General features: G+C 37.3%; 1 protein-coding gene and 1 pseudogene across 1 annotated transcript; one reads left to right on the forward strand and one right to left on the reverse strand.

Moving 5' to 3' along the window:
* Positions 1 to 2272: 2272 nt before the first annotated feature.
* Positions 2273 to 2848, reverse strand: LOC149637873 (uncharacterized). Its single transcript, XM_089850756.1, has one exon. The coding sequence runs from the start codon at positions 2846 to 2848 to the stop codon at positions 2273 to 2275; it is 576 nt and encodes a 191-aa protein (XP_089706882.1).
* Positions 2849 to 4357: 1509 nt separating this feature from the next.
* LOC149637874 (uncharacterized) lies at positions 4358 to 5035 on the forward strand (annotated as a pseudogene).
* The last annotated feature ends 22550 nt before the right edge of the window (positions 5036 to 27585 follow it).

A 27585-nucleotide genomic window follows, 5' to 3' on the forward strand; every position in this document is an offset into this window, starting at 1 on the left:
TTGGTGCTACAAATACATTGGAAAACTTAATGCAGAGAGTTTATTTAATTATAAGCACTTAAAACGTGCTGTAAAAATTTACCCTACCGCCCTAAAAGGTCTGGGAAAATCTGAGAAAAAGGTCAGGGAAAACCTGGAAAAGTCCGGGAATTTTGTTCTGAAAATTCCGTGGCAACCCTGTATATTTTTCATTAAGATTTTTGTAATTTAAGAGATAGTAACTGGCCACATCGAAGATATTAACAATGAATATTAATAAATGCTTTAATTGATGTAAATATTATACTCGCCCTGAAAAATTTTACTTTTGGTTAAAACCAATTAGCTAGGCAGCTAATATTTCCATTCGACTAGTCGTGTAATATCGAATACATTGTTTAATATTTGAAATTGTTATAATTGATGCTCAACCTGTATGTTACTTGAAATATTCAAAGTACAAATTCTAAAGTGATTTTCATTGAAAATGTATTAAAGAAATTTTAATACTTGGTATCAGTATCCTTTACTATACGCGAATGAAGCCTCGAGTTAAGGTTTGATCGTCGCAAAAGCGTCGGACCTCTTGCTGACAGGCGGTTAAGTCAACTCTCAAACGTGTTGGATGAGGGTCGTATTTCATTCGTGTCGTAACAGTCAGTAAACCAGTGAGCCGTCGTCCAACCGGGCGGACATTTCGATTCTCAAACCCTTACTCTACCAGCCCTTTACCGACGATTTACCGTTCCTATACTAAAAAGCCGCGAAATCGTCGGATTGAGCGCGGCTTTAGGTAGGCATAATGACGCCGACCTATAGTCGGCCAACAGTCGTTTTATAGTCGCCTCATAACAGTCTGAAAACCGGCGGGGCGTCGTCCCGCCGGGCGGACATTTCGACTCTCAAACCCTTACTCTACCAGCCCTTCACCGACGATTTACCGTTCCTATACTAAAAAGCCGCGAAATCGTCGGATTGTGCGCGGCTTTAGGTAGGCATAATGACGCCGACATATAGTCGGCCAACAGTCGTTTTATAGTAGCCTCAAAACAGTAGGAAAACCGGCGGGCCGTCGTCCCTCCAGGCGGACATTTCGACTTTCAAACCATTACTCTCCCGACTTATTAGTGACTTTTTACCAACTCGTTGGTAACACACAAAGCCGACCATGTAGGCCCTACGTCGGCAGTGCTACTGGGGAACTTAATTTTTCATAATGAAACTAAGGGAAGGCACATCTATGGACTGTTATCTTTCATTTAAGATGGTTCCCAAACGTAACGAATGAACAGTTTTCATTATACACTATCCCAATTTAGGTCATTTTTTCAAAAAATTCCCGGTTATCTCTATGGAAGAATATAGTATTTTTCACCAAATGTCTGATTCATTTTATGGATTCTAAAGCCACCCTTAACAATTTTTTTTCATTATATAATTAACCATTATTTGGATCTCTTTGCAATTATAACCACATAATTAGGGCCCAGATTTTAGTTCACTGGCAAAATGTCAAAGCAGCAAACACAATACGAAAAAAGTTACGGTCAATCAAAAACCATCCTTTAGCATTAGAGGCAGTATCAAGTCTTATCTAAGAGAGGGACCGCTCTCCTAGAATCTCCTATTGGAGTTGAAAATTTAACTTTTCGCTAACCCTTGTCTTACACGTCGTCGATTATCGGAGGGAGAAAGTAGATTTAATTTTCAATAGTTGTCCTCCTACTATAAACTGGTTCTTTGGCTTTGGTTGAGCTGAGATAATTTAATTGCTATCAATCAGACTGAAACAATTGATAGAGGGAAAATAACTAGCGTAGTTTCTTCGACATTAGTTTCGATGACTTGGATTTAACTTAGACAAAGTATAGAGACTTGGTTTTTTACTAAAATATTTTATTAGTGAAGCCCCTTCTTTGAGCACAACCTCTCGGTAGCGAGTTTATTTTTATTCTCTCCTATACCTATACCCCCTTTTGTTTGGGGATTAAGAGTAACGTCTCGTTTTTGGACAGGCCCATGACGAAGCAAAGTTTTCCACTACGTCATGGGTCCTCTTTTTAAAACCCAACGTTGGTTTTATCCAGTTAGAACCACCATGCTTTCTTTATGCAGAGAGAGCCAGAAAATTCCCCAGTTTACAAGATTGTGTTTGTGATAAAAAATAGTAAAAAAAAGGGAATACATGAATATATATACATTTTCACATGAATATGGTAATTTGAAATCTTAGCTATTTATGATTATTATTTTGGTTAATTTTAAGTAGTAATTACATTTAATCAAAGTTAATTTAGAAAGATACGTCCACTATTTTACACTCCCCCGGATAATACTGAATATTTAATGTTGAAAGTATTATCCTAAGGTTATTGCGCACATCAGTTATTTCTAAATTACAAAGTTCTTTTAATGAACGTCTAATGGTCGAGCCATTTGTTGTTTTAACTATACAAGAACGGTTATTTCCGTCTCGACCTTTAATCATTTCAATTACGCGACCGAGTTTCCACATGTGGCGTTTTAATTTATCGTCCACAATTATGACTACATCGTTTTCTTTCATATCACTAACTTTTTTAGGCGTTTCACCATAGTGAGCCGTTCTTAAATTCATTAAATATTCTTTCCTAAACCTATTCCAAAATTTATTGATTAACAATTCTCTATATTTTATTCTTTTCGTTAATTCCACACGTGTAGTTGTTACATTTCTTAAATTTTGGTTCAAGGGTGGTAAAGCAGTTAATCTGCGACCTATAAGAATTTCAGCGGGTGACAATGGGGTAGGTTCATTTACGTCAATGTACACGTAAGTGATCGGGCGCGAGTTTATTATAGCTTCAGTTTCTATAATAGCGGTTTGCATTTCATTGTATGTTAGGGAGGAATTTCCTATATTCTTTTTAAGCGCTGTTTTGATGGACTTTACTATAATCTCCCACCATCCTCCTTACCAAGCGGCCCTTTCTATTATATACTTCCATGTTATGCCATGCGTGCCACAAAACTCCCCTAGATTATCCACATTTAATTTTTGCCAGATTAATTTTAGGTCAGCGTCTGCCCTTTTAAATGTCTTTGCGTTATCCGTGTAGATAACGCTCGGTACCCCTCTTCTTGCTACTATTCTTTTAAATGCTAGCAGAAAGTCGTCGGTGCTAAGAGATGGTATTAACTCACGGTGGATCGCGCCAGAGTAACGGCACAAGTGGCGAGACAAATGTAAGATATACTCATTTTGTCTCCTATTTAACTAGTTAGGGGCCCGCGAAGTTAATTCCCATGATGGAAAAGGGGGGGCATTCATTTATTCTGTCGTGGGGCAACGGTGCTATAGGGGTGTCCCCTGATTTAACGCTCAATTTTTTGCACGTCAGACAAGCCTTGACAACAGACCTTGCTAATTGTCGGCTAGCTGGTATCCAATATCTTTCCCAAAGTTGCACTATTGTGTCATTGATGCCTCCGTGTTGCACTTGTTTGTGACTTCTGATCATAAGCAATTTATCAAATTTTTCATTTTTGTTTAGGAATATTGGGTGTTTTTCTCTATAGTTCATGTTTGACTCAGCTAAACGCCCTTCATTACTTGGATATTTTGAGCAATTACTATGAAATCATCTACGTATACTAGTAGTATCCCCTTATCTTCAAAATGGTAAATACAATTACAACCTTGTAACTTCTTAAAGTTCAAATCATGTAATGTTTTGTCTAACTGTTCATACCACTGCCTACCGCTTTGTTTCAACCCATATAACGCCTTATTTAATTTCCAAACATACTGTTCTTTTCCTGATTGAACAAAACCCTTTGGTTGCCTTAAGTATATATCTTCTTTTAAATCGCCATATAAGTATGCATTCTTTACATCTAGTTGTGTATGAGTCCATCCCAAACATGGGATAAATATGATTACGCAAATTCTTACAAGTGCAAAATTGATAACTGGCGCATACGTCGTCGTATAATCTGATCCAAATTCTTGTGAAAATCCTTGGGCTACTAGTCGCGCTTTATGCCGTATAGTTTCGCCGTTTGCATTCTGTTTCAAGGCGTAAACCCATTTCGTTCCAATGATATGTTGGTTCTCTGGTTTCTTCACTAGATCATATAAGTTTCGTTTTGCAATTGTTTGTAATTCCATATCCATGGCGTCTTCTCATTTATCTTTGTCTTCACTCTCTATGGCTTCTTCGTACGTCTTTGGAATCGTCATACAATGGAATTCAATATTTCCTAAACTATCTCGAGCATATCTTGCCTGCTGTTTTGCCATAGGCTTGAATGAAAATTTACTTAGGTCATGCTTGATCCCTCTTTGGCGTAAACAAGCTTTCACTTCATTATGTGATATGTAAAAGAAATTGAAATTATGAAGAAGGCCCTAAAGAATCAGTTTGAAGTGAAAGACCTGGGAGAAGCGAAACATATTTTATCGATACGAGTGAGAAGAAACAAAGGATCGATAATAATGGATCAGACAGTCTACGCGACAGAATTTCTTGAAGAGATGGGTATGCTAAACTCGAAGAAAGTAGCAACACTGTTATGTCTAGGAGTGAAGTGTAAAAGCTGTGAGAAGGGTCAAGAACTAAATACTGAGAAAGCTGCTCTATATCGACACGCAATCGGAAGCCTACTCTACTTAGCGACACAGAAAAGACCTGATTTATCATTTGCTACTGGATACTTGAGTCAATTTAACCACAACCCATCAACAGAACACTGGACTGGTATGCAACATGCACTGAGATATCTTAATGGTACAAAAACTCTAGCTTTGCAATACCAAAAGAATGAGAAGAACCTAGAAGTATTCACTGATTCTGATTGGGGATCAGACAAAGAAGACAGACGATCATTTAGCGGTTACATCATCAAAATTGGAGGCGATGCTGTTAGTTGGCTAAGCCGGAAACAAAGATGTACGGCGTTAAATACCGTGGAAGCTGAGTTTGTAGCTTTAAGTGAATGTAGCAAAGAATGCACTTGGGTCAGGAGTTTACTTGATGAAATCGGACAGAGTGAATTTTTGGGTAGCATTGTTTAAGTCAACATTGATAACCAAGGAGCAATGAGATTGGCCGAAAACCACACCAAGTCGGTCAGGTCTAAACACATTGATTTAAGGTTCTTCCACATACGGGATTTAATTGAAGCTAAGAAGATAACAGTTCAGTATGTGAACTCAAATCTCAACATCGCGGATCAATTGACGAAAATTCTGCCGAGTCCAAGAATGCATCAACACCTTAAATGCATGGGGATCAAAGAACCAGGAGGGGTGTTAGGAGTTGAAGCATAACTTTTAAATATCGCGCCAATGTAAGGATAGTTGTGCGCGCAACGCCATCTCTTAACTGTAACTACAACAATGAAATGTAATAATAGTTCCGCATTGATTAAACACACACGCCGCATTGATTAAACACACACGTCACGTTTCTTTATTAACTTGAGCGCTAAGTCATTCCACTTACAATTAGTAATAAATACTAACACTTATAGTATCATATATGCATTATATAAAAAAGACTTGGTTTGCCCAAGCCTTAAAAACAAAACGATAAGAGTTTTTCCAGTTGTCTGAAGCGCGGATATTTTTTTTCTATTGAATTTTAAAGACAATCCGTATTTTACTACTCTTTAGAATTTATTTCAATCACCTGATTTTACTGCTAATGGATTAGTTTCCTATAAATTAATTGAAATAAAAAATTACTTATCTCAGATTTTTCAACAACAATTCCATTTTCCAGAATCATTTTATCATGCATTTATAATTTTGAGGGATATCGTGTAAATTTAATCAAATTGACTCTTTCTTTTCTAATTTCCGAAAATTTTCCTTTCAAAAGGTTTTAAACACATCAAGTTTACATTATGTTGTCAACTAAATAACAACTCAACCAACACTTCTAAAATCTTCCCCACAAGTACTGATATACACAGTTCAATAATTGTGACTCTGCTTAAAGAAGAAACGAACCCCTTTATCAAATACAAGAAAGGTGATAAAAGCCCCCTTTTGTATTCGAAAAGACCGCATATAATACATTATTAATGAGAGTATTATTTGAAAATTAAAGTACGTTCTCCATTGAAAAGAAAAAAATTCATGATAAATGTTTAAGGAAAATGAAATTGTTCATGAAAAATCTGAGATAAGTAATTTTTAATTTCAATTAATTTATAGGAAATAAATCCATTAGCAGTAAAATCAGGTGATTGAATTAAATTCTAAAGAGTAGTAAAATACGGATTGTCTTTAAAATTCAATAGAAAAAAAATATCCGCGCTTCAGACAACTGGAAAAACTCTTATCGTTTTGTTTTTAAGGCTTGGGCAAACCAAGTCTTTTTTATATAATTTGAAAATGGGCCAAAAAGGTCAGGGAAAAGTCACGGAATTTTATTTTAGTAGGTAAAATTTCTGGGGATAAGTCTTTATTGAAAGAGTAATGAAAGTTTCTCATCCTCTCTTCACACAGAAAACTCTAGAGCAATCCTAAAAAATGTCTAGAATTGTTTTTGTAAAGTTAATGCTCTCTAAAGAAATCTACCAGACTGTTATTTATAGTTAAAATGTTTCTTAATCATTTGGTTAAAAATGTTTCTTAATCGTTTTGGTGTGAAAAATACATTGGAAAACTTAAATGTAGAGACTTTATTTAATTATAAGTAAGTGCTGTAAACATTTACACTTTCAGCCTAAAAGGTCAGGGAAAATCTCAGAAAAAGTTCAGGGAAAACCTGGAAAAGTCAGGGAATTTGGTTTTGAATATTCCGTGGCAACCCAGTAAATGCATTATGGTCAACACCTTGGAAAATCATACATGTTATGTTAATGCTTCTAATGGAATATTGAATGCCACCTCTATAATTTCATTAACAGGATTACAAAGTACTGGTCTATTTGATGCGATCGTTAAAAATATTAACAGTGAGCTTCCTAGCCGCATCTCAATGAATGTTCGAGATAGGGTATTTTTGACACTCATAAAACTAAAACTTGGCATTTCATTCACCGCTCTATCAGTTTTGTTTGGAATAAGTAAAGTTCAGACCTCAAATCATTTTAAATTAACTCTTACGCAATTCCCAAGCTTGTTAAAACCCGTGAAAAAAAAATGCAAATAAATAATGAACCCAAGACTCCTGAAATTTTGTAAAACAATTTTATTTAATGAATTTGTAAGATTCTACCACATTTTAAGGAACTTAAAAATATCACTTCAGCCTTATTTGCGCCATTACATTCCGTCCTTTTTATTCCATTTCAAATAATTTGGAATGTAGTAATTAAAATAAGCAAAAAAACCTTTTAAAATAAGTAATTTATAATCTTGGTAAAAGATTGTTAAAAAATTTTTGGTCTTTAGGCACATCAATAACAAAACAGTCATCTTCCAGTTTAGAATAAATTACATAATGCCAACTTTGAAGTCCTAAATGGGCCAAACTAAGTTGCACTTGCCCATAATACATTTGTTAGGGTTTCAAAGAAAATGTTCCGTCCTTCTTGATTACATAAGGAGTTTTCTTGAGGACTGTTTCTAAGTTTCCTTTTTCACCAATGACTGGACACTTCATTTCGACCAAATTATCGTTGACTATTCCGTCAGGGGAACACCCCAAGAATGGATAAGAAGGGTTGACTTCAAAACCAATCTTCGGTACTTTTAAATTAGACTTCTTTTAAAGCAACAAGTGTTTTTTTTCGTTTGTAATTCCATACTCTGTGAATTCATTTCCCTTAAAGTTTGACTGAAGAGCTTTTTGAATTTTTTCAGTAGGATCTTTTGGAAAATATGTGTAATACTAGTAGCAATTTTGACAAGAGAGAGAGCAACAGGTACTAAACAAAACGAAAACAGTATTACCAATTTTTATACTCATGTTATGACCAAGGCTTAAGAGTTTACATAACTAATCTGGTTAATATTAGGGTGATTAGGTTTTCAACACTTACCATTTTTGAAAATATTCTCTTCTGAAAATTGTGGTTCATTCATTGCAAGAAATTTCGAGTACTAATTTTCATTTGGCACTGAATTATAAGTTTAAACGTCACATACACTGCCGCTGTCCGCTGATGCTACAGGTCTCAGGCCTGCCATTTTTTCCCCCTAGATCAAGCTTCGCGTTTTCTCCGGACGGTGGCACTAGTGAAACTTTTTTTTCGTTCTAGGCGCGGAATCTGGCAGCTCTGAACTAGGGAAATTTTGGTCCAAAAAGGGAAATTTTAAGGGCTAGAAAGGGAAATTTCATTTTTCCCACCTGGCATCACTGCTTTGAACATCCTTTCCTTTGTTCTCTTGCGAACTCTGCGTTTAACGGCTGTGGAAGATTTCTTATGCTTTTTGTGAATGCGAATTGAAAACTTATTGTTCGAAATAAGTATTTGTTTTGAATTTTGTTACCATAGTTCTCATTTTTATTAGGCCTATTAATTATATTTTATTTTCAGAATTAACTTCAAGTAAGTATTTCTTTGAACGGGTAGTTTTGTCATATATTTTTATTTGTTAGGCCTATTTACGGGTAAACTAAGATTGTTTTCAGGATATCTAACAAGTCATGAACTATGTTAGGACATTTTCAACGGTCTGAAATCAAAATTGACTTTGTGCCGTTTAACTCGGCTGTTATACAAATACGAGAGAGTGTAACGGGAAGAGGGGGCTATCTGTCATTAGGTTGGCCGAGGCTTACGTTGGCTCTAACTAATAAATAATCACCACGTCAATAAAATAACTCAACAATTTATTAACATATTAAAACTAAGAACTTCTGTAAAATAACATCTGGGTTACATAATATTACACCCCACACGACCCGCACTTATCGTGAAACATTTATTAACTATACATCGTGGTGGACGGCGAGAGAGTAATCTTTTGTTATACAATTCTATTGACTAAACATTCCACTGACTATCTAATTCTACTTTCTAGTACAGGACTACTAACATGGTGCGTGTGGTTAGCCGGATTGATGGTGCATGTGGTTAGCAAGCATAAACCAATACTCTCCCTGCTTGATAACAACATGATCATACTATTAATCAACTAAATTTAACCTAGTTACAAAATATTCAAATTTCTTTTGGACTAACAACTTTGTAAACACATCTGCTACATTTTCATCAGATCTAACATATGATACCTTAAACAATTTCTTTTCAATGCAATCTCGTAACCAATGGTATTTAATGTCTATATGTTTCGATCTTCTATTTTCAATTCTGTTCTCCGAGAAGTGTATGGTGGACTGATTATCGCACTTAATGACAGGCAACAATTCCGGATTATTTACTTGTGAGCAAAGAGGTAGAACTTCGCTTAATATCCGGTTCATCCATACTACTTCTTTTCCTGTCTCGGCTAATGCCATATATTCCGATTCCATGGTTGATCTGGCCACACATTCTTGTTTCGTCGATCTCCAGTCAATAGGGTTTTCTCCTAGGAAAACTACGTAACCGCTTGTTGATTTACTGTCATCAAAATCCGATCCATATGACGCATCAGTGAAAGCTTCTAACTTTAAATCGTTGGCCGAGGTGTAATTTAGTCCATAAGATCTAGTTGAGCAAACATATTTTAACACGTTCATGAGATATTTATAATGTACTTGGCCGGGGTTTGTAGAAAATCTTGAGAGCGATGAAACGACGAACGCGATGTCTGGTCGCGTACGTTGTGCCAGATACAATAACACGCCGATTAACTTCCTGTATGGGGTTTCCCAATTATCGTTGACCGCCGAATCTTTCTTTGTCAAAATAACCCCCGGTGCAAGTGGTATTTTGGTTGTCTCATCCGAAGATACGTTGAAATCCTTGGCGATTTTATCTATGTAAGCTTCTTGATGAATCTTCACTCTCCCGTTTCCAAACTGAAACTGTATCCCCAGGAAATAATGCAGTGGTCCTAGATCCGTTATTTCAAGGTTCTTCTTCAGCTGGTTTATTAGCTCGTTTTGTAATTCCTCATTTCGGGATAGTAAAATGATGTCATCCACGTATACAATCATGAGTGCGTCATAACCATACCGATAGATACAATTACATCCAACTAATCTGGTATATTTGAGTTTCAATAGAAGATTGTCCAGTTCAGCAAACCATTGCCTTCCACTTTGTTTCAGGCCGTACAACGCCTTCTTCAGCTTCAATACATGATTAGGTTTTCCGGGAATTTCATATCCTTTGGGTTGTATCATGTACACATCTTCATCTAGCGTGCCGTACAAATATGCGCACTTTACATCTAACTGTCTGTGAAACCATCCAAGAGTCGTTACACATAGTGCTATCATCAAACGAACTAGTGCGAAATTTACAACCGGAGCATAGGTGTGATTGTAATCATATCCATATCGTTGGGTAAATCCTTGGGCGACCAACCGGGCTTTGAATCTTGCTATTTCACCCGTTGATTTTGTCTTTAAGGCATATACCCAACGGCATCCAACGATTTGTCTATCCTCTGGAGCGGGTACTACCTCCCAGACATCCCTTTTAGTTATGGTATCGAGTTCTACGTTCATTGCATCCCGCCACTTGTCATTTTCCGGACTTCCAACTGCTTCATCATATGAATTAGGTATCTCCATACAATGCGCTTCCATATTGTTCTCTGTTTGTATCTCTTGCTGGTCTCCTCCGTCAGGCTTAAATGAGAACCTCTTTGGATCATAAGGAAGATCATTCGCATCAAAACAGTTTCGTAAATCCCTTCGGGAACGTAGTCTTTCCCCGCCTCGATAATAATAATAAACATAGGTCCGTCCAATTTGTGTTCCCTTAGTTCCAATAACCTCCTTCCGGGTAAAACCTGGTGGTAAATTTCCAACTTTATAGTAATCCACCTTCCTCTCTGGGTCCTGTCTTGGTTCTGGTTCTGGCTCTTGTCTTGGTTCTAATCTTGGTTCTTGTCTTAGTTCTTGTCTTGGTTCTAATCTTGGTTCTTGTCTTAGTTCTTGTCTTGGTTCTAATCTTGGTTCTAGTCTAGGTTCTAGTCTAGGTTCTAGTCTTGGTTCTAATCTTGGTTCTAGTCTTGGTTCTTGGCTTGGTTCTAGTCTTGGTTCTTGTCTTGGTTCTAATCTTGATTCACGTATTGGTTCTAGTATCGGTTTTGGTCTTGGTTCTTGTATTGGTTCTAGTGCCCGTCTGGGCTCGGGGTCTTGTCCATCTTCATCCGAGTCGTCACCATCCGAACTTGTATCCAAATGATGACTAGGCCAATGCATATTGAAACAATATGTAAACTCTTCATTCTTCGTATCATTGTGCTCCTGAATCCCCAATTTATATTCATTGAATGACACGTGTTTGGTTTCAATTATCCTCCTCTCCCTTGGGAACCAAATACGATACCCCTTTGTATGAAATGCATAGCCAACCATAATTCCTAATTTCGCTCTATTTTCTAACTTATTTCGATGTTGCTTCGGTAAATAGGTGAAAGCCAAACAGCCATATCGCTTTAGATGTCGTACCGAAGGTTTCCGATTGGACCATCTCTCCTCCGGTACTTGGTCCGCAATCTTGGAATGGGGTAAATTGAATGCGCATAGTGCTTCTCCCCATAGATACTGTGGTAGTTTACTATCCTCTAGCAAGGTTCTTACGCCATCCATGAGCGTGCGGTTATACCGCTCCGCTACTCCATTCATCTCGGGTGAATATGTATTGGATCTCTCTACCTGAACCCCATCTTTTCTACAACATTCTTCAAAATAACTTGCTGTATACTCAAGCCCATTATCTGTTCTCAGGTGCCCTAATTTTTCCCCTGTCTGTCTTTCGGCCCATGACTTATATTCCTGATATTTCTGGAAAGCTTCATTCTTTGAGCGCATTAAATAGACCATGGCTCTCCGAGAATAATCATCGATAAAGGTTATAAAATATGATGATCCGCCCATTGAAGCCTTAGGCGCCGGTCCCCAGATGTCGGAATGTACCAGTTGTAATACCCCATTCGATTTAATGTCTTTTATCGCCCTTGATATTTCTTTTGTGGCCTTTGATAGTTTGCATGGTACACACGATTCCATTTCCCCTTTAACTTTTGATAAGCCTATCACCATATCTTTTACTTCCAACTCCTTTAGTCTTCTCGGATTCGGGTGACCCAGCCTCTTATGCCACATATCTACCTCACTCAGGTGACTAACTTGCCTCTCTGGACGACATTCTGATCTAGCTTGTATCTTAGGTACTCCTGGTAGACCCGTATTAACCTGGACATCTACGATATATAAGTTACTATCCGGACTTAAATACGAGATCGTTAGTGTCACTCTTGTCTTCGTAAATACTTCAATTTTTCCGTTGCCAATCACGGCACTGTATCCAGACTCGTCGATTAGTCTCGCTGAGATCAAATTTGTACAATAGCCTGCGACGTATACAACCCCTCTTAATGTAATGCGATGTTTATTCTTGTACTGTAAAACTATATCGCCCCTTCCCACGGCTTTTGCCGTGCCTTGCGCTATCATTACCGATGTCTCCACGTTATAATAATTGTAGAAATATTCTCTCTTATTGCAGAAATGATGCGTGGCCGCTGAATCATACACCCATCCCTCTTGATCATTGCTGCTTGACAGACATGCTACCATTGAACTATACATAGCCTGCTCGTTAGCCACCCTTCCATCAGTAACTTCGTAGTTTTCCAAATCATCATTTACACTTGTTATTGCCGATAAGAATGTATGTTCATTTAGTCGGTTCCTAGGCCTTTGACCATTCCCATTATTTCTATGGCTATGTCTATCCTGGCAGTCCCTGGCCCAATGTCCTCTTCTGTTGCAGTTATGACATCTGTCATCCCTCGTCCTGTCATTTCCATCTGATCTATTATTATTAGCCCTGAACCTATCGTTCCTTCTACAATCCTTGGTCATATGCCCTTTCTTCTTACAATTTTCGCAATATAAACCTTGCCGACCATCTGGTTCTTGGGTTCTAATGCCTCTAGATCTCTGATATGACCCCTTATATGAAACCATAGCTGTTGTACCGACATCTTCTACGGGTGTAGGTCCTATCATCCTCTTCCGTCTATCATACTCGGCAATTAAATGTTCTTTTACCTTAGCAGATGTGAAACTATCGCTTCCTCCATTAAACAGGTATTGCACTACGCTCTGGTACTCATCTGGTAGACCATGAACCATTTGGAATGCAATTTCATCATCCTCCAACTGCCTCTTTGCTAGCGCCAAATCACTGGCAACTTCCTTGACCCTTGCCAAATACACGGCCATCGTTTCAGGTGGTGTAAACTTCATAGTGATGAACTTCTTCCTAAGCGCTCCAATTCGAGTCAATGACTTAGGCTCAAAAAGATCCTCTAAACCTATCCAAACTTCGGTTGCGGTGGCATACTCTTTAATTACCCGCTTGTGTTGATCATCTACGGCCAAAGTCAAACGTGATAAAGCTTGATCATGCTTCCTCTCATATCTCTCGATTTCCTCCGTCTTTGCCGTTTTCTCATCTGGTTTAGCCTTGGTCCCATCCACTATCCTCCATAAGCCACCGTCTAATAGCCATGCTCTCATATCTACTTTCCATTGTTCATAGTTCTCACCATCAAGTCTTTTAAACGGTACCGATCCAAATCCCTCAGCGATTTTTAACACTTGACTCAATTTATTTTCGAACAGTTTCACGATCTAACCCGAACCACGCTCTGCTACCACTTGTAACGGGAAGAGGGGGCGTATCTGTCATTAGGTTGGCCGAGGCTTACGTTGGCTCTAACTAATAAATAATCACCACGTCTATGAAATAACTCAACAATTTATTAACATATTAATAATAACTTCTGTAAAATAACATCTGGGTTACATAATATTACACCCCACACGACCCGCACTTATCGTGAAACATTTATTAACTATACATCGTGGTGGACGGCGAGAGAGTAATCTTTTGTTATACAATTCTATTGACTAAACATTCCACTGACTATCTAATTCTACTTTCTTGTACAGGACTACAAACATGGTGCGTGTGGTTAGCCGGATTGATGGTGCATGTGGTTAGCAAGCATAAACCAATAGAGAGTTCAGAAATGGCATCTAATGTGAAAGAAACATCAGCCGAAAAGATGAGAAGGCTACGTTTGATTCCAGAATACAGAGAAAGAGAAAAAGCACAAAGACTAGAGAGATATGCGACAAGAAAGAAGCTAGAGAGGCAGTTGGTGTTCGAATCTCCTACTAATCAGGGCCCATCTACCAGTCAAAGTTCTTTCACTCCGATTTAAAACGTCGAGATTTTAAATCCTAAATATCAGTATTTTTTCGTCTTTTGTCTCGAAATATTTCTTTCGTGTGTTGTCAGCACGCTTAAAACTAGGTTATAGATTACCGCAAAATCACTCCAGTATAGGAACCAGGGTCGTGCTGAGAACCAAAGCTAGAACAAATTTTATATTGAATAAGCTGCCGTCGAACATAGGGAGTTGCCAATCCTGTAAGCCTGAGAAAAATTTCCTCACTACATTTTTACTTTCGCGAGTTTTAGAGGTTCGGAAAAGTATTGATCCGACCCTGCCTGGCAGGCTGGGCGTCCCTTCAACCACATTTTTATTTATAAATTATTTCCTTACTAAGTTTTTACTTTCGCGAGTTTTAGAGGTCCGGAAAAGTATTGGTCCGACCCTAGCTGGCAGGCTGGGCCTCCCTTCAACCCCATTTTTAGTTCTAAAATTGTTTTATACTAAATTAAAATATATAAAATTGTTTTTAAATTAACTTTTTTGGCACAAATATTATGAGATTTTTGTAAGTTTTTTCGGTTCCAGCTTCTCTGATTAATTAACGCTTAGTACGTCATAAACAAAAAGGAATGAGGTTGTTTTTGGCGGTAATATATATCGGGCCTGCCTTCTATTCAGTACGATTTTCTCTGTTCTTTATCTCCACCATCCGTTTCCGTGTCCCGTCTAACGTTGTTCTTTAGGGCTTATGCAAATTACTTCATTTCTATTGCGTCAAGTTTCAAGAGAACATGACTCGGGGCTAATTCTAAGCGCTTGTTGCATATTGCTATTAGCGTGCAATCAATGAATAATTTTAGTACCCAAACGCATCAATTATCCCACAAATATTATGTTTGCAACAAAAATATCAAGAAAATTGTTCCAGTTCATAGGACAGAAGTTGATTATTTACTTGTTTCATAATCTATAACCCAAAATCAAGCTATATTATTTTTATTCATAATTGGAATGATATTTGATATTTAAAAGAAAAAAAATAACCGTAAAGTATATATGCCGGGGTCACCTTACAATAAATTTAGCTAGCCAAGGCAAAACGTAAATATGGCCGGGGCCATCTTGTTCCCTATCAAGGACAAATTGAATTCCTATTCCGAGTATTCCCATATTTATTGCGTTCCACCAGACCTAAGCCGTTCCACAGTGCGTCTATTTCTCTCAGATTTCGCATCCTGCCGCCATTATCCTTGATTCGGCTTTGAATTGCACTAAAATCTAGAAGTCCGGTAGACTGTGCTGCGCATGACACGCCGATAACTCTGTCGCAATTTCCGTCTCCCTTCGAATCCCTCTTAAAGCATCTAGTATCCCTGGCCTTACATTCGTCGCACCATTCCAAAAGCGGATTATTCTTCACACATAAAGTACGAAAGTCCCAATTTTCCATAGCTTTGGCCATATATTTCATGACATTCCCGAAGTAAAAACTAAACAGACGAAAAAAAAAGCTTTTAACCAATCATAAGTCCCCTAACCGTAGATTGCCTCTTTAATGCCAGACCAATCGGCGACGGCTATTACTATTTTCATGCATGGGACCTCGACTCGACCTCGCCGGCGACATAACCGGGAAGCTTGAAAGGCAAATTTGCGGTATCGTTCGTTAGTCGTTATATTATATTCAACGTTTTAAAGCTCAAGTTTCGAAAATTTAACAAGTCTTCAACTAAATATTATAAGAATTTTTTTAATTTCAACAGAAAAATAGCTCTGCGAATAATAGTAGACTCGAAAACTACACTAAGCCTCGGCTAGGTATCGGCGGTATCCCGATTCCCGAGCCTCCAGCGGCTGGGCTCTCCGTAGCCGCGAGAAAAGAAAAAAATCCTCGTAAAAAAACATATACACGGCGTCTTAAATAGTCTAAGCAAAAGCTACCCAGATTGATAAGATCTTCGTGCCTTACTCCCAAATAATCTTTGGTATTGTGTATAGTTTTAACTAAAGAATATTCAGTCTTTATAGTAATTCTCTAATTTATGTACCTGATAAATCGGTTCTTAAAGCGGAAGGATCGCAAGGATCCGAAGGAGCCGCCCTATCGAATTATATTCCTCTGCATAAGAGGGGTTCTCTCCCAGGAGCCTGGAGAATATCGTGTAGCTCCTCCAGCCACAATGGCACATGTTACGTACTTCATGTCTAAAGCCTAATCGGCTTCAGACTATACTAGACTAGAGCATGCTAAAAACGGGTTATTTTCAGAAGACCACTTGCACTTTTCAATCCCATCCCTCATTCCTTCCATTATTTGTGTCAGCGGTCATTGAAATTTTGTTGTAGTATCTAAATTTATTTGACGTGAAAACCATGAAAACCAGCTAATCTGGTTAGGATGGGGTGCCAGCCGCTGCTGCCTTGACCGGTCAATTCCTCTTTTTTCAACGAAATGGAAAAAAAATCTCTTAGAAACTACACTTTTTAGCCACATCGTATGATATAAATCTACGATGTGGACATTAGTATGACCTGCCCTTTTGGCGGTGGCATTGTAGGAGTATCTCTGTACTGGCGTCATTGTACTGATTTTGGCAGTTTAAAATTTTTCTTTCCTCATTGAAGGGAGGGTCAATGGGAGCTGATGGGAGAGGATTGTGGTGAGGTGATATTTTTCGTTCGTCATTGAAGTAAGAGTTAATATGAGATGATTAAACATTGCATTAGATTTAACTAGTAAGGTTAAGCATTGTTTGGTTCACATTTGCTCTATGTTTCAAGCGAGAGAGAGAGAGAGAGAGGATTATGATATAGCCTTAAAATGGAAGGTTTAATACTCCCTTTAAAATTCCTATTACCCGTCGACAAGTATTTCACGCTTTCAATCCCACTCCCCTATTTCAACATTCAAAGAAATCGTGGGGAATTTTAAAAGCAAAAGCTTCTCGGAACCGGGTTATTACAATTATAACATAAGTAAATTTCAAGTTTTCTGTTTATCTCGCACTATTACAAATATAACAGAAGTAAATTTCAAATTCTCTGTTTATGTCGCACTATTTCAATTATAACAAAAGTGAATTTATTGAAGTAAGAATAATTAAGTAGATACCGATGTGGCTACTATTATGGCCAGCCCTTGGGTCGTCCTGTTTACATTTTACAGAACAAAATAAAACTATTCTGTTCGGAAAACACTGCTCTGTAGAGGTTTTAATGGTTTTTTACAGTCATTTAAACGCAAAAATTATTTTTATGAGGTCACTATCTTCATGATTTCGGTATTATCGATGACAAATTTTTGGAGGGGCCCGTGGCCATTTCTAAAATTTTTGGGGGGCTCGGGCCCCACGGGCCTATAGAACTCTACGCCTATGAGGAGAATCCGCATTTAAGAAATATAGGGTTTAATAATTTATTAAAAAGCTCAGTGGGGCTTTTATGAGCATGATTTTTTTAATTAAATGAGTTTAATAATTTTCTTAGCTTGGGCGAAAGTTTAAATACACATGATACCTAGAGCGACTATTTTACTGAAAGTCTTCGCTATAAATCTGGAACTTGCTACGCGAGTATTGATTGAAAATATTTTTAATTGACCATGTGATGTTGCCGTCTGCTGAGCAATATTTGCAACTTGCCAGGGTGTAGAACTTAGAAATTAGTTCAATAACGATTAGAAGAACCATTGACAGAGTACTTGGTTATCAAAACGAATGATGGTGAAACTTAACGATTGGATTTTAAATGATCACGAACTATATTAGTTGTCAAAAATACAGTTTCGCCAAATAGAGACTTGTTTATATGGTCGCGCATAATTATAATTATTGTATTTCTAACAGAGATCTTATTTATTTTAAATTTCTAATAATAATAAGTTGATTTTTATCTTTCGAATAATATTAATATGATTTTGATCTTTCTAATAATAATAATAATATAATATGATTTTTATCTCTCTAAAAATAATAATATGACTTTATCTTTCTATTATGCATTTTGTTTTTAATAATTATTATAAATTTTCCCTTTTTAATAATTATTATAATAAAGATTAAGTAATATATGCGTTTCCAGTACTTAAATAACTATTTTAGTCCAAACAATTTTATGCATGATCCCTTAAATCTTCGCGCTCCAAAAATACAGACATTTACCTTCTAAAAGCGCCATCTTTCGAGAATCTAGCGCAAAAAATAAGCCGTTGCGTCCTTTAAATACCATTGATAGCAAGAAGACCCTGCGCGGGCTTCGATTAACGTAGGCTACGATTAAAACCATCAATTTAATGACTGATTTGTTTATAAATTAAAAAATTATATAAAAAAGTTCAGATTATATACGCCTTGTATGGTTTTAAGTCTAAAACGCTCAGTAGCAAAAAAGTGGGTTCCTATTAGTTTGTGAAATTTTAACAAATAAAATATAAGTTTGAATTAATAATTTTAGACCGAGACATATTTTGGATAGTGTTTATTCTCCACAATTACATTTAGAGACATTAAGTAATCATATGGTTATTATCCATTTAGTTGTTAGATTACATCAACAATATTTATATATGATTTTTAATAACTCGTAAACAAATTGATGCTAGTAGACATAGCTTTGGAGGGGCTAGTCATTCGCCCTAATTGTGTACACCTGAATACTGATTTCTGAATTTTTATGTGAATTCCGAAGGTTACTGAACGAATTCCTTGATTTTTGTGATTACGATTATTTTAGGAGATTTTAATAATCGTTACACTGATTTCCCGTTATTGCCGCGGATTACTTGTGATTCTTGTTTGAGTTCCAATGAGTTCCGGTGATTTTTGGTGAATGCCGTGATTACCACTGGATTCTTCGTGATTTACAATGAATGCACTGATTACGATTTAATTTTGGATTTTCGAAGGCCTCGATTGATTATGCGTGATTATTTCACGAAAGGTGTGATTTCCGAGGTGATTATAAAAGATTACTTAGTAAATCACGTGATTATTTCTGATTTTCTCAAGATTTCACGTGATTTCCAGTGATTATCGGAGATTTCTGATTACTGATGATTTTCAAAGAATTCTAGAAATGAAGTAATCGATTTCTGCGGTTTTGTACACCTGATTATTCAAGTGACTAACCCCTCGGACGAAAAAGAGAGTCACGGCGAGTTAGAGAAAATATTTGTATTTCCAATATTATGAAGGTTTTCAATTGTTTTATTCCCTTCATGATACTCAGTTATTTTTTGCTATATTTTTAAATATACTTTAGTTTCTGGCAGCGACCTCTACTATATTATTTCGTTTACACTTGTTCCGGCACATAGTATTGTTAATTTTTAGTCAAGCTGATTGCTTTAGTAATGTCCCCTTTGTTTAGTTTTATAGTAATTCTCTAATTCGATGACCAATGCTTTGAAGGCGTGAAATCATGGTAGTGACATCACTTTTAACTTCACCATGCACTGTGAAACATGTCAGACGAACACTTATTTTGAGTAACCCAGTGTTACTCGTGAAACCAAATACGTCACTCACTCACTCTGATTTTGAACGCTGTGTCGTAGCACTGACATTTAACGCTCTATTTGAAGATCGGGTATAATTTAAAGAGAATTTCCCTAAGCCATTCAGTCATAACATTACAGATAGTAACAGGGATATATTTAATTTTAGAAGTAGGAATTGAGATAGAGTAATCTTGGCGCGCGTCAAAGTTCCGGACCCCCCTCCACGGCCCACGGGACGGAAGGATATGAAAGAAGAGGCTGGCCATATCGACAGAAATAAAAAGGAATTACGTCTTTTTCGTCGTCCCCATCAGTAGCGTCATCAAAACGTAGTTTAAGTGAGCCAATAAGATTATTTAAACTTTTCGTTACATGTTGGAGTGAGGGGCTCTATACTGGGCTACGAGTCGGACTGAAGTAAATAATAACCGTTTTTCATTCCTACTTCTAAAATTAAATCTATCCCTGTAGTAATAATATATATACGATGCGCAACAAGAAGTTGTTTACGGTTATAATTGTGTAATATAAATATCAGAATCTCTTTATACTGATTTTACGCGTGTGTTCCACTTTAAAGCATCTGCTATATTTAATATTGTATCAGTGCTTTCCAGACGCTGGGTCGCTATACATTTTTAACATTTCGCGTCAAAAATACTTCTTAGGATTCGTGGTCAAAATGGAAATTAAAGGTGTAAGTCACGAGGATACTTTATGTCATCAGTGACCACAAATAATTTCACGATCTAGTTTCCACGTTTAACACAGGCCATAAAATCATTTTTTACAATACATTTTTATCAATAATACAAATTGTTCAAATATCTTCTATAAAGTGTAAGAATGCAAAATAGATTTGCTGAAGGACCAGATTTTAAAATTTTCAGTTTAAAGTCACGATTTTAAAATATCAAATATTTTTAAAAAATACTTATCGTAGTATAATAAAAAAATATCTTAGTTGATAAAGATAGAAAGAGTATAAGATAAGAGAACCAAATGGAAGGACTGAAGTACCAGATATTGAGACGTGATTATAAAAAAGGAAATAATTGAAAAAAATTCCTTATCTTCGTTTCGTCACTATAATTCCATTTGCCCAAAATATTTTACCATGAACTTTAACTTCGACATTGCACGTGAGAGCAGAGAGTTTTAATTTCACTTTCAAATTTTGGCAAGAAAATTGTTAGTATAAAAATATTACATCATAAAACCTTTGTGCAAGGTAAGACAGCGAGGCTTCCATTTCGTTTTTTATGTCTCTGATTTTTCCTTTTTTAAGTCTCAATAGTTTAGGAAGCTGTTTTCCGGCGCTTTAAGAAACCATGTTTTAAAAGAAAGTGATTATTTTCCTTATAACTGCGCTATTTATTTTAAATTTTTAACTTGCGAACCACAATATTGCGCCATAAATTCAAGGAGGTCAGCTTCGTGTCTATATATATTTTTAGGTATTAATTACAATTTTCCTTATTAAGTTGAACATGAATTTTGGAGATCACAAAAATCTGAGAATTGTATTCTCATAGTAAGGTATAAACAGGAGCAGATGACAAAGGAGTCTCGGACGCTAGCTTCCATAATATAGAGGGCAATGGCACCCGCGTACCTCACAGCTGTAGCGATATTGTTTGCCATAGACGCTCTATCAGACATTATAGCAGACGATGCTTTTGGTGGATTATATCTGGCACCAAAGTCTACTGGGAATTTTTTTTTGTAATAACGGACTAACGGTGGCTACTGAGGTTCGTCTTATCCGATCGCGACATAAATATACACAATATAATTACTTTATTCAAACTGCTGTAACCGTTGGTATTTAGATAAAAGATAAAACTACATTTTGTGACTTTAAACCTACTAAATAGTAAATTAAGTCCAAACTAGCTGAGAAATCCAGGTAAGCCAAGGCTTAATTAACAATTTGTGCCCACTGGAATGATTGGGCTCGGGTTTTCAAATTATAAAAGCAAGGTTTTAAAAGATGCCGAAACACAATGTTATATATGTGTTTTAGGGCCAAATTATTCCGTATTTTTTTGAATTAATTGACTGCTACAAGAGGTTGGAAACGAAATCACTGTCTCTTACTTTTTTGGTATTAAAAGATCGTGAGTGATTTCTTTTCCCAACCTCTTGTAGCTGTCATTTAATTCAAGACGAAATTAAGAAAAGATTGGCACTGAAACACATTTTAGTTTTTTAATAGTGTACATACGTTACTCGCGGGGCTTTTCATTATCAATTTTAGTCTAAAAAAAGATTAAAAAGCCGTTGAAATCCATTTTTAAGTCTAATACTCGTTAAGCCTAGGCTAGTTATAAGCAGACGATACGTATTTTTAAAGATAGGCTCCAGACGCGATTTCCCAGATCTCCTTTCGAAACTTTGCAGCCTCGCTATTGGTTGGAAAGTAAAGCTCAAATTTTCTACGAGAGGTGGCACTGGCGTAATGATTTTGGTTATTAACCGTGACGTTCGCGGATCCCATTGCCCTCTACCTTATGGAAGCTAGCGTCCGAGACTCCTTTGTCATCAGCTCCTGGTATAAATATTCGCGAATACAATTTTTATCTCTAGTACTTTATCTACAGAAAGTTACTATAGGTTACTATTTTATACAACTATAACGATAACCTTACTTTATTAAGCAAAACAGACATATGCTTAAAATTTTACGAAATTTTGAATAAATATCGCTCGAGGGGTCGGACGTTTGTCAAACTCCCGTACAGTTTGTTTGAAGTCATCTATTTGGACTAGATTTCAAGATTCCAAAAATCTCAGTCAGAATCTCGAAATCCCGTACACTAAAATGGCAAACGTCCTACCCCTCGACATTGTCAATCATTAGCATCATACGCGTGACATTTTTTTGACATTATTAAATTCCGAATTTTCTACTGTGCTCATTACAGTGTATCTTTACGGAAAGGTTGCTATTTCACAAGATTTGAATTTAAAACTGCAATTAACCAAGTTAACTTGTTAGCACTGCGAAGGCTAGGCCCGTTTCTTTTTCAACCAGCACGACAATTCGAAAAAATAGCTTTGTTGTATTAGTAATAGTTGTAATAATGATGTAAGAGTTTTGTATTGAAAGTCTATTCTCTTATAAAAAACACTTAATCAACATAACCTGTTACTAAGGAAAACGTTCGACCACCTTGTTTTTCAACAAGCTTGAAAATGCCATCAAATAGCTTTGAACTTGCTAACGTTTTAAACTTACTTGTACAGTGTGAAATGTCACACTTTGAATAGAAACTTGTTAATTTAAAATTTTTCCGAATGGTAACTTCGCGGTAGATTTAAGAAATAGAATGGATTGGACCACCAACAACCCCATGCTTTTTCCAGGGGAAATCAAGCGGAAAGACCATTTCTTTTCGTTTAAAATTACTGGTCCTGAAGAATAGCCAAAAACATTAAACCCAGCATTAGCAAGCGCCACTAGCAAAATGCGATACCGATACTTCTTGTTAGTTAGGAGTTTTTTATACAAATAAGCTAAAATGAGAAGGAACATGGCGCTCGTATGCATTTTAACTCTGTTTTAGATTTTATCGTCAATGCCTAGAAATAGCTAAATAGTTATGACTAAACTTCGAATACCTAGCTGTTTTAGAAATCTTTTTGGATTTTAAAACCCTTTATTAACTGGTTACATTCTTATATTGTTCGCATCACCCTAAATACGCTCAGTGTTTAATGATACATGATCATTGCCAGTATCTCTATGGTGAAGACGAAAGAAGCGACTCCAAGCATTGCCGGGCACATTCCCAACTTGGCTTCGATGTCCTTGAACCTGAGGACATGTACTTCATTCTCAGCCATAGAATGTTCGAATTCGATGTGGTAGTCTCTCTTGAGGGAGCGTAGCCACGGTGTTAGTTGGCCAGTTTCCAAAAAAGCCCGCAATCTGTAATAATCAAAGGATCATAATTACAATTTTTTATTCAGTAGCGTAAATTTCATCTCTAGGTTTCACATTACGCACGACTTCATTAACACTCAAGGTATTTCGACGGTGTCCTCCCATTGGATCGAATCCCATTCGACCGAATTCCCAATCGACCGATTTTATCTGAAATATGATTTTAAATCCCACCGTTTGTGCGGTTTCTGCCTATTGGGACTTTTTTTATAAGGAATATTATTATTACTTATAAGGCTATTTAAGTTAATTTAGCGCAGTGGAAGAATATCGGACTACCGTGGGACAGTCCTTGGATCGATTGCCCGAAAGAAAAAGTAAACTACGTAATAATAGTTTCAAGCAATTGATTTATAATTTCATTTGAATCATAAGTTAGACAGTGTGGGAAACTATAAAGTAATAAAAAATACTATTTCACTAATAGCCTTTGAGTATTTGAAATATTTTGCGTAAATTTTATTAAAATTACGGTAATATTTTAGAGAATTCAGGTTTGGTTAGGTTAGGTTTGGAAGTGGCAGGATAACCGATTTTCCAAAATATTTTTATTTTAATTGAGGTCCTTGCATAATAAAAGCGGGCCTTTTCCAACAAATTATTTTAATAAAGATTCTGGAACAATTAACGCTGCAATTAACGCTTAACAATAAATATATGCCTTTTCCAAAATATTGATTGTTTTACGGGTCATTTCATGTTGGCTTTGATTCGGCTCGGTTACAATAGAGGCATCCTTTTAAACTTGGGATTTGACCATCACAGTATCATTATTTATATAGGAAAGTGTATTGATAGACGCAAGCTTAAGGACAAGGGTATTTTCTTTAAACCAAAAGAGGTTTTTTTAATTTCGTTTTAAAATACGGCGTTAAAAATATATCGTTTAATAGCAATGAAAATTTTAAGATAATAAACCCGCATATTTTGGCTATATGCGGTGCAACGGGATTCGGTTCAATGGGACGTTCGGTCTAATGGGATTCGGCCCAATGGGCCAGCAAAATTTCCTTCTGTCTTTACGACGAGCTAATGTGAATTCACTTGCCTTTAATCTATTTTTTAAAGTACTTTAAGTTAACTCGCATGTAATGTTAAGTTACTAGAGAGTTAATGTTAGGTTTCTTCACGGGCAAAGATAGGGTTGGTTGTTTTGATAGGCAAAGTTAGATTTCTTTATACTTGATAGGTTTTTATTTTTGTACTTAATAGGTAAGGTATACGGTAGGATAAAGAATGGTTCAAAACTTTAGTTAGAAACAGCTATTGGCTAAAACCGCAACCGCAATTTCTAAAACAGTAATTTTGAATTACACCGCTGTTTTGCAGAACATGTAACGTTGGAATATAGATTCCCTCGTAATCCTGGTTAATTTCCATGTTCGATGGCTTTCTCGCTAGTTTTGGAGATTTTCCATAGCCCACACCTGAGGAGCGAGGGGCTAACTAGAGCCTTCAATAGAGATGGAAAGTAAACTGATTGTTATCGGCTTATCGTCAACACGGGAGCAAGGGACTTCACCTTGTAAGCCCTTGCTACCCCTTTTTGTATATTTAGTTAGATTTGGTTTGACTCTCCTTCGAGAGGGTCGCAATAAAGTGTACTATTTTTAACCTTACCCCAACCGGCTTCATTTTATTTAAAACTTAGTCAAAACTAAGTAAAAACTTTGTACCTGAGTTATTAGTTAGCCGTGGACATAAAAACACTATCGACCGCTACAAATTTGGTGGAGGTGCCGGCCTGCATTTCGTTAAATGCTTATGATCTCTTGATCCTCAACGTGGTACACGCCAAATTTCACCCTTTCTCCTGGCCGTGACTTGGACTTCAGCACCCTGCCGTTTTCCTAACTCGTTTTTCCGTTAAAAACTGCGGGATTCAACGTATTTTGGCTGTTCTGGATATTTGTCGGACTGCGGGACGACATCTAAGGACCCGTTCCTGTCCTTTTTCACCGAGGGATTTGCACCGTTCGACCTGCGGGACAACGGTTCTAAAACTTTCACGTCGCACGGACTGCGGGACGTCGACGATTATCGCCATTTTTACGTGCCAAACTTTGTGTACGCCTTAACAATAGACATTGTACTCTTCTGGAATACATCTTGTGTCTTCGAGTCACATTCACGTCAAACTTGAAGCTCACCTCATCGTTCAGGTCACGTTCCCTTTTGGTTCCCAATTTTTTTATATTATTATTTCTTGTATTTCGCCCATCGAGACTTAGTTATTGTATATTTTGTTAACTTTCTCGTTCATGGCTAAGTCAAACGACGCTCTTATTCGTCAATATAACACGCGTAATCCTCATATACCCGATCCTTTATTGAACGCGGACGGTCATAATTCCGACGAAGATACTGACTCGTTTCACGACACTGATTTGGACTCTGGTTTTTTGGGTATCAAAAATTCTGAACCCATGTGGTCCGGGGCTTCGCCAGTATCTTCTCCGGTCTCACAGTCGTTGGTGGTTGCGAATTCCGGACCTAGCAACACAGTTGTCACGACAATGAGCTCTGGCGTAACGACGAGTACGACAAATTCAGCCGATATAGCCCAGATACAAAAAATGTTGTCTAGCTTTATCCTGGCCCAAACTCAAGCTCAAACACAATTGTTAGCAGCCCTTAATTTACACACGCCACCCTCGACCACAGGTGGTTTATCTAGTACCCCTCAAAATTTTACATTAAATAATCAGAGTAATATCGCTTCGAATCCGTCTAACATCGGGCTAAGTTTACCCGTAGCGGCTTCGTTAACCAATACAGCACCGCAGGTAACGAATAGTTTACCTGTTGTAGTCCCAAGTGCGCCACCAATATTGAGCGGTTCAAACACCCTCCCAAATTTCTCAGCACCACCAGGTACAAATAGCCCCGGTGCCCATAGCTCCATTGTAAGTGGTAGTACTCCAGCTGGTTCAAATAATTTAAATCACCAGTTTCAAAGTTATCAATTTCACAATCAAAATTATCCGATTAATCAGTACTCGTCTAATCAAGGCCATATGCCTTTTATAAATCAAGCGCCTAATGTTAATCTAAATTTTGGAAGTCAAATGTGGCACGCAGGATTCCCACCTCAACCTATTGGTAGAATAGATCCCCCTCCGGTTCCAAAATTTAGGCCTAACTCGGATCCCCTAGCTTTTCTAGCTAACGCCGACCGTTTCAAAAGAGTCTGTCGACTGAGCGACGCGCAAATTATTCCTTACATAGAGGTAATGCTAGAGGGCGACACCCTGTATTGGTGGGATAGAATTTCTCGTAGTGTGCAGTCTTGGGCTGATTTTCGTGATCAGTTTTGCCGCGCTGTCATGGGCGTTAATTACAAGGATGACCTCCTAATCAAACTAACCCAAAGAAAGCTAAAGGAAGGCGAAAAGGTTCTTCCTTTCATGCTTGAAATGGAACGGCTTTGCCTTCAGGTAGATATGGCGATGGCTCCCCAACTTAAAATTAGTCGTATCTTGAAAGGAATCAACCCACATTTGCATGCATTCTTGACCGTACCCCCCAATGCTAGCCTTAACGAAGTTCAGAACGCGGTTCAACAAGCCGAAAATCTTTACAATTCCTGTAAGGAATACGATTCGAGGAGCAACCGTCGCGAGACCGTGCCTCCTTATACCTATTCTAGGCCCCATCGTACCCAAACACTTACACCGGGACAGAATATTTCGGTCCAGTCGAACCCCACTCCCCACAACGTAGAGTCTCATGGTGGTAACTTCGCGCCCGTTCGTCCTTGTGACGAAGCCATAATTTGCAATGAATGCGGTGATTTTAATCACAAATCCTATCAGTGCCCACAACTTTGTCCTACTTCTAGTCGTGGTAGCAAACACAAACGTAAAAATCACAATTCTCACAATGGTAACCGTGGCAGTGTGGCTT

This window comes from Phalangium opilio, unplaced genomic scaffold, assembly GCF_054372755.1.
Source record: "Phalangium opilio isolate 3A_F unplaced genomic scaffold, DU_Popi_V2 ptg000094l_1, whole genome shotgun sequence".
NCBI lineage: Eukaryota > Metazoa > Arthropoda > Arachnida > Opiliones > Phalangiidae > Phalangium > Phalangium opilio.

Bases quoted from the DNA above. Each gene is read 5' to 3' on its own strand.
- LOC149637873 (XM_089850756.1), bottom strand. From the start codon at position 2,848: ATGCAAACCGCTATTATAGAAACTGAAGCTATAATAAACTCGCGCCCG.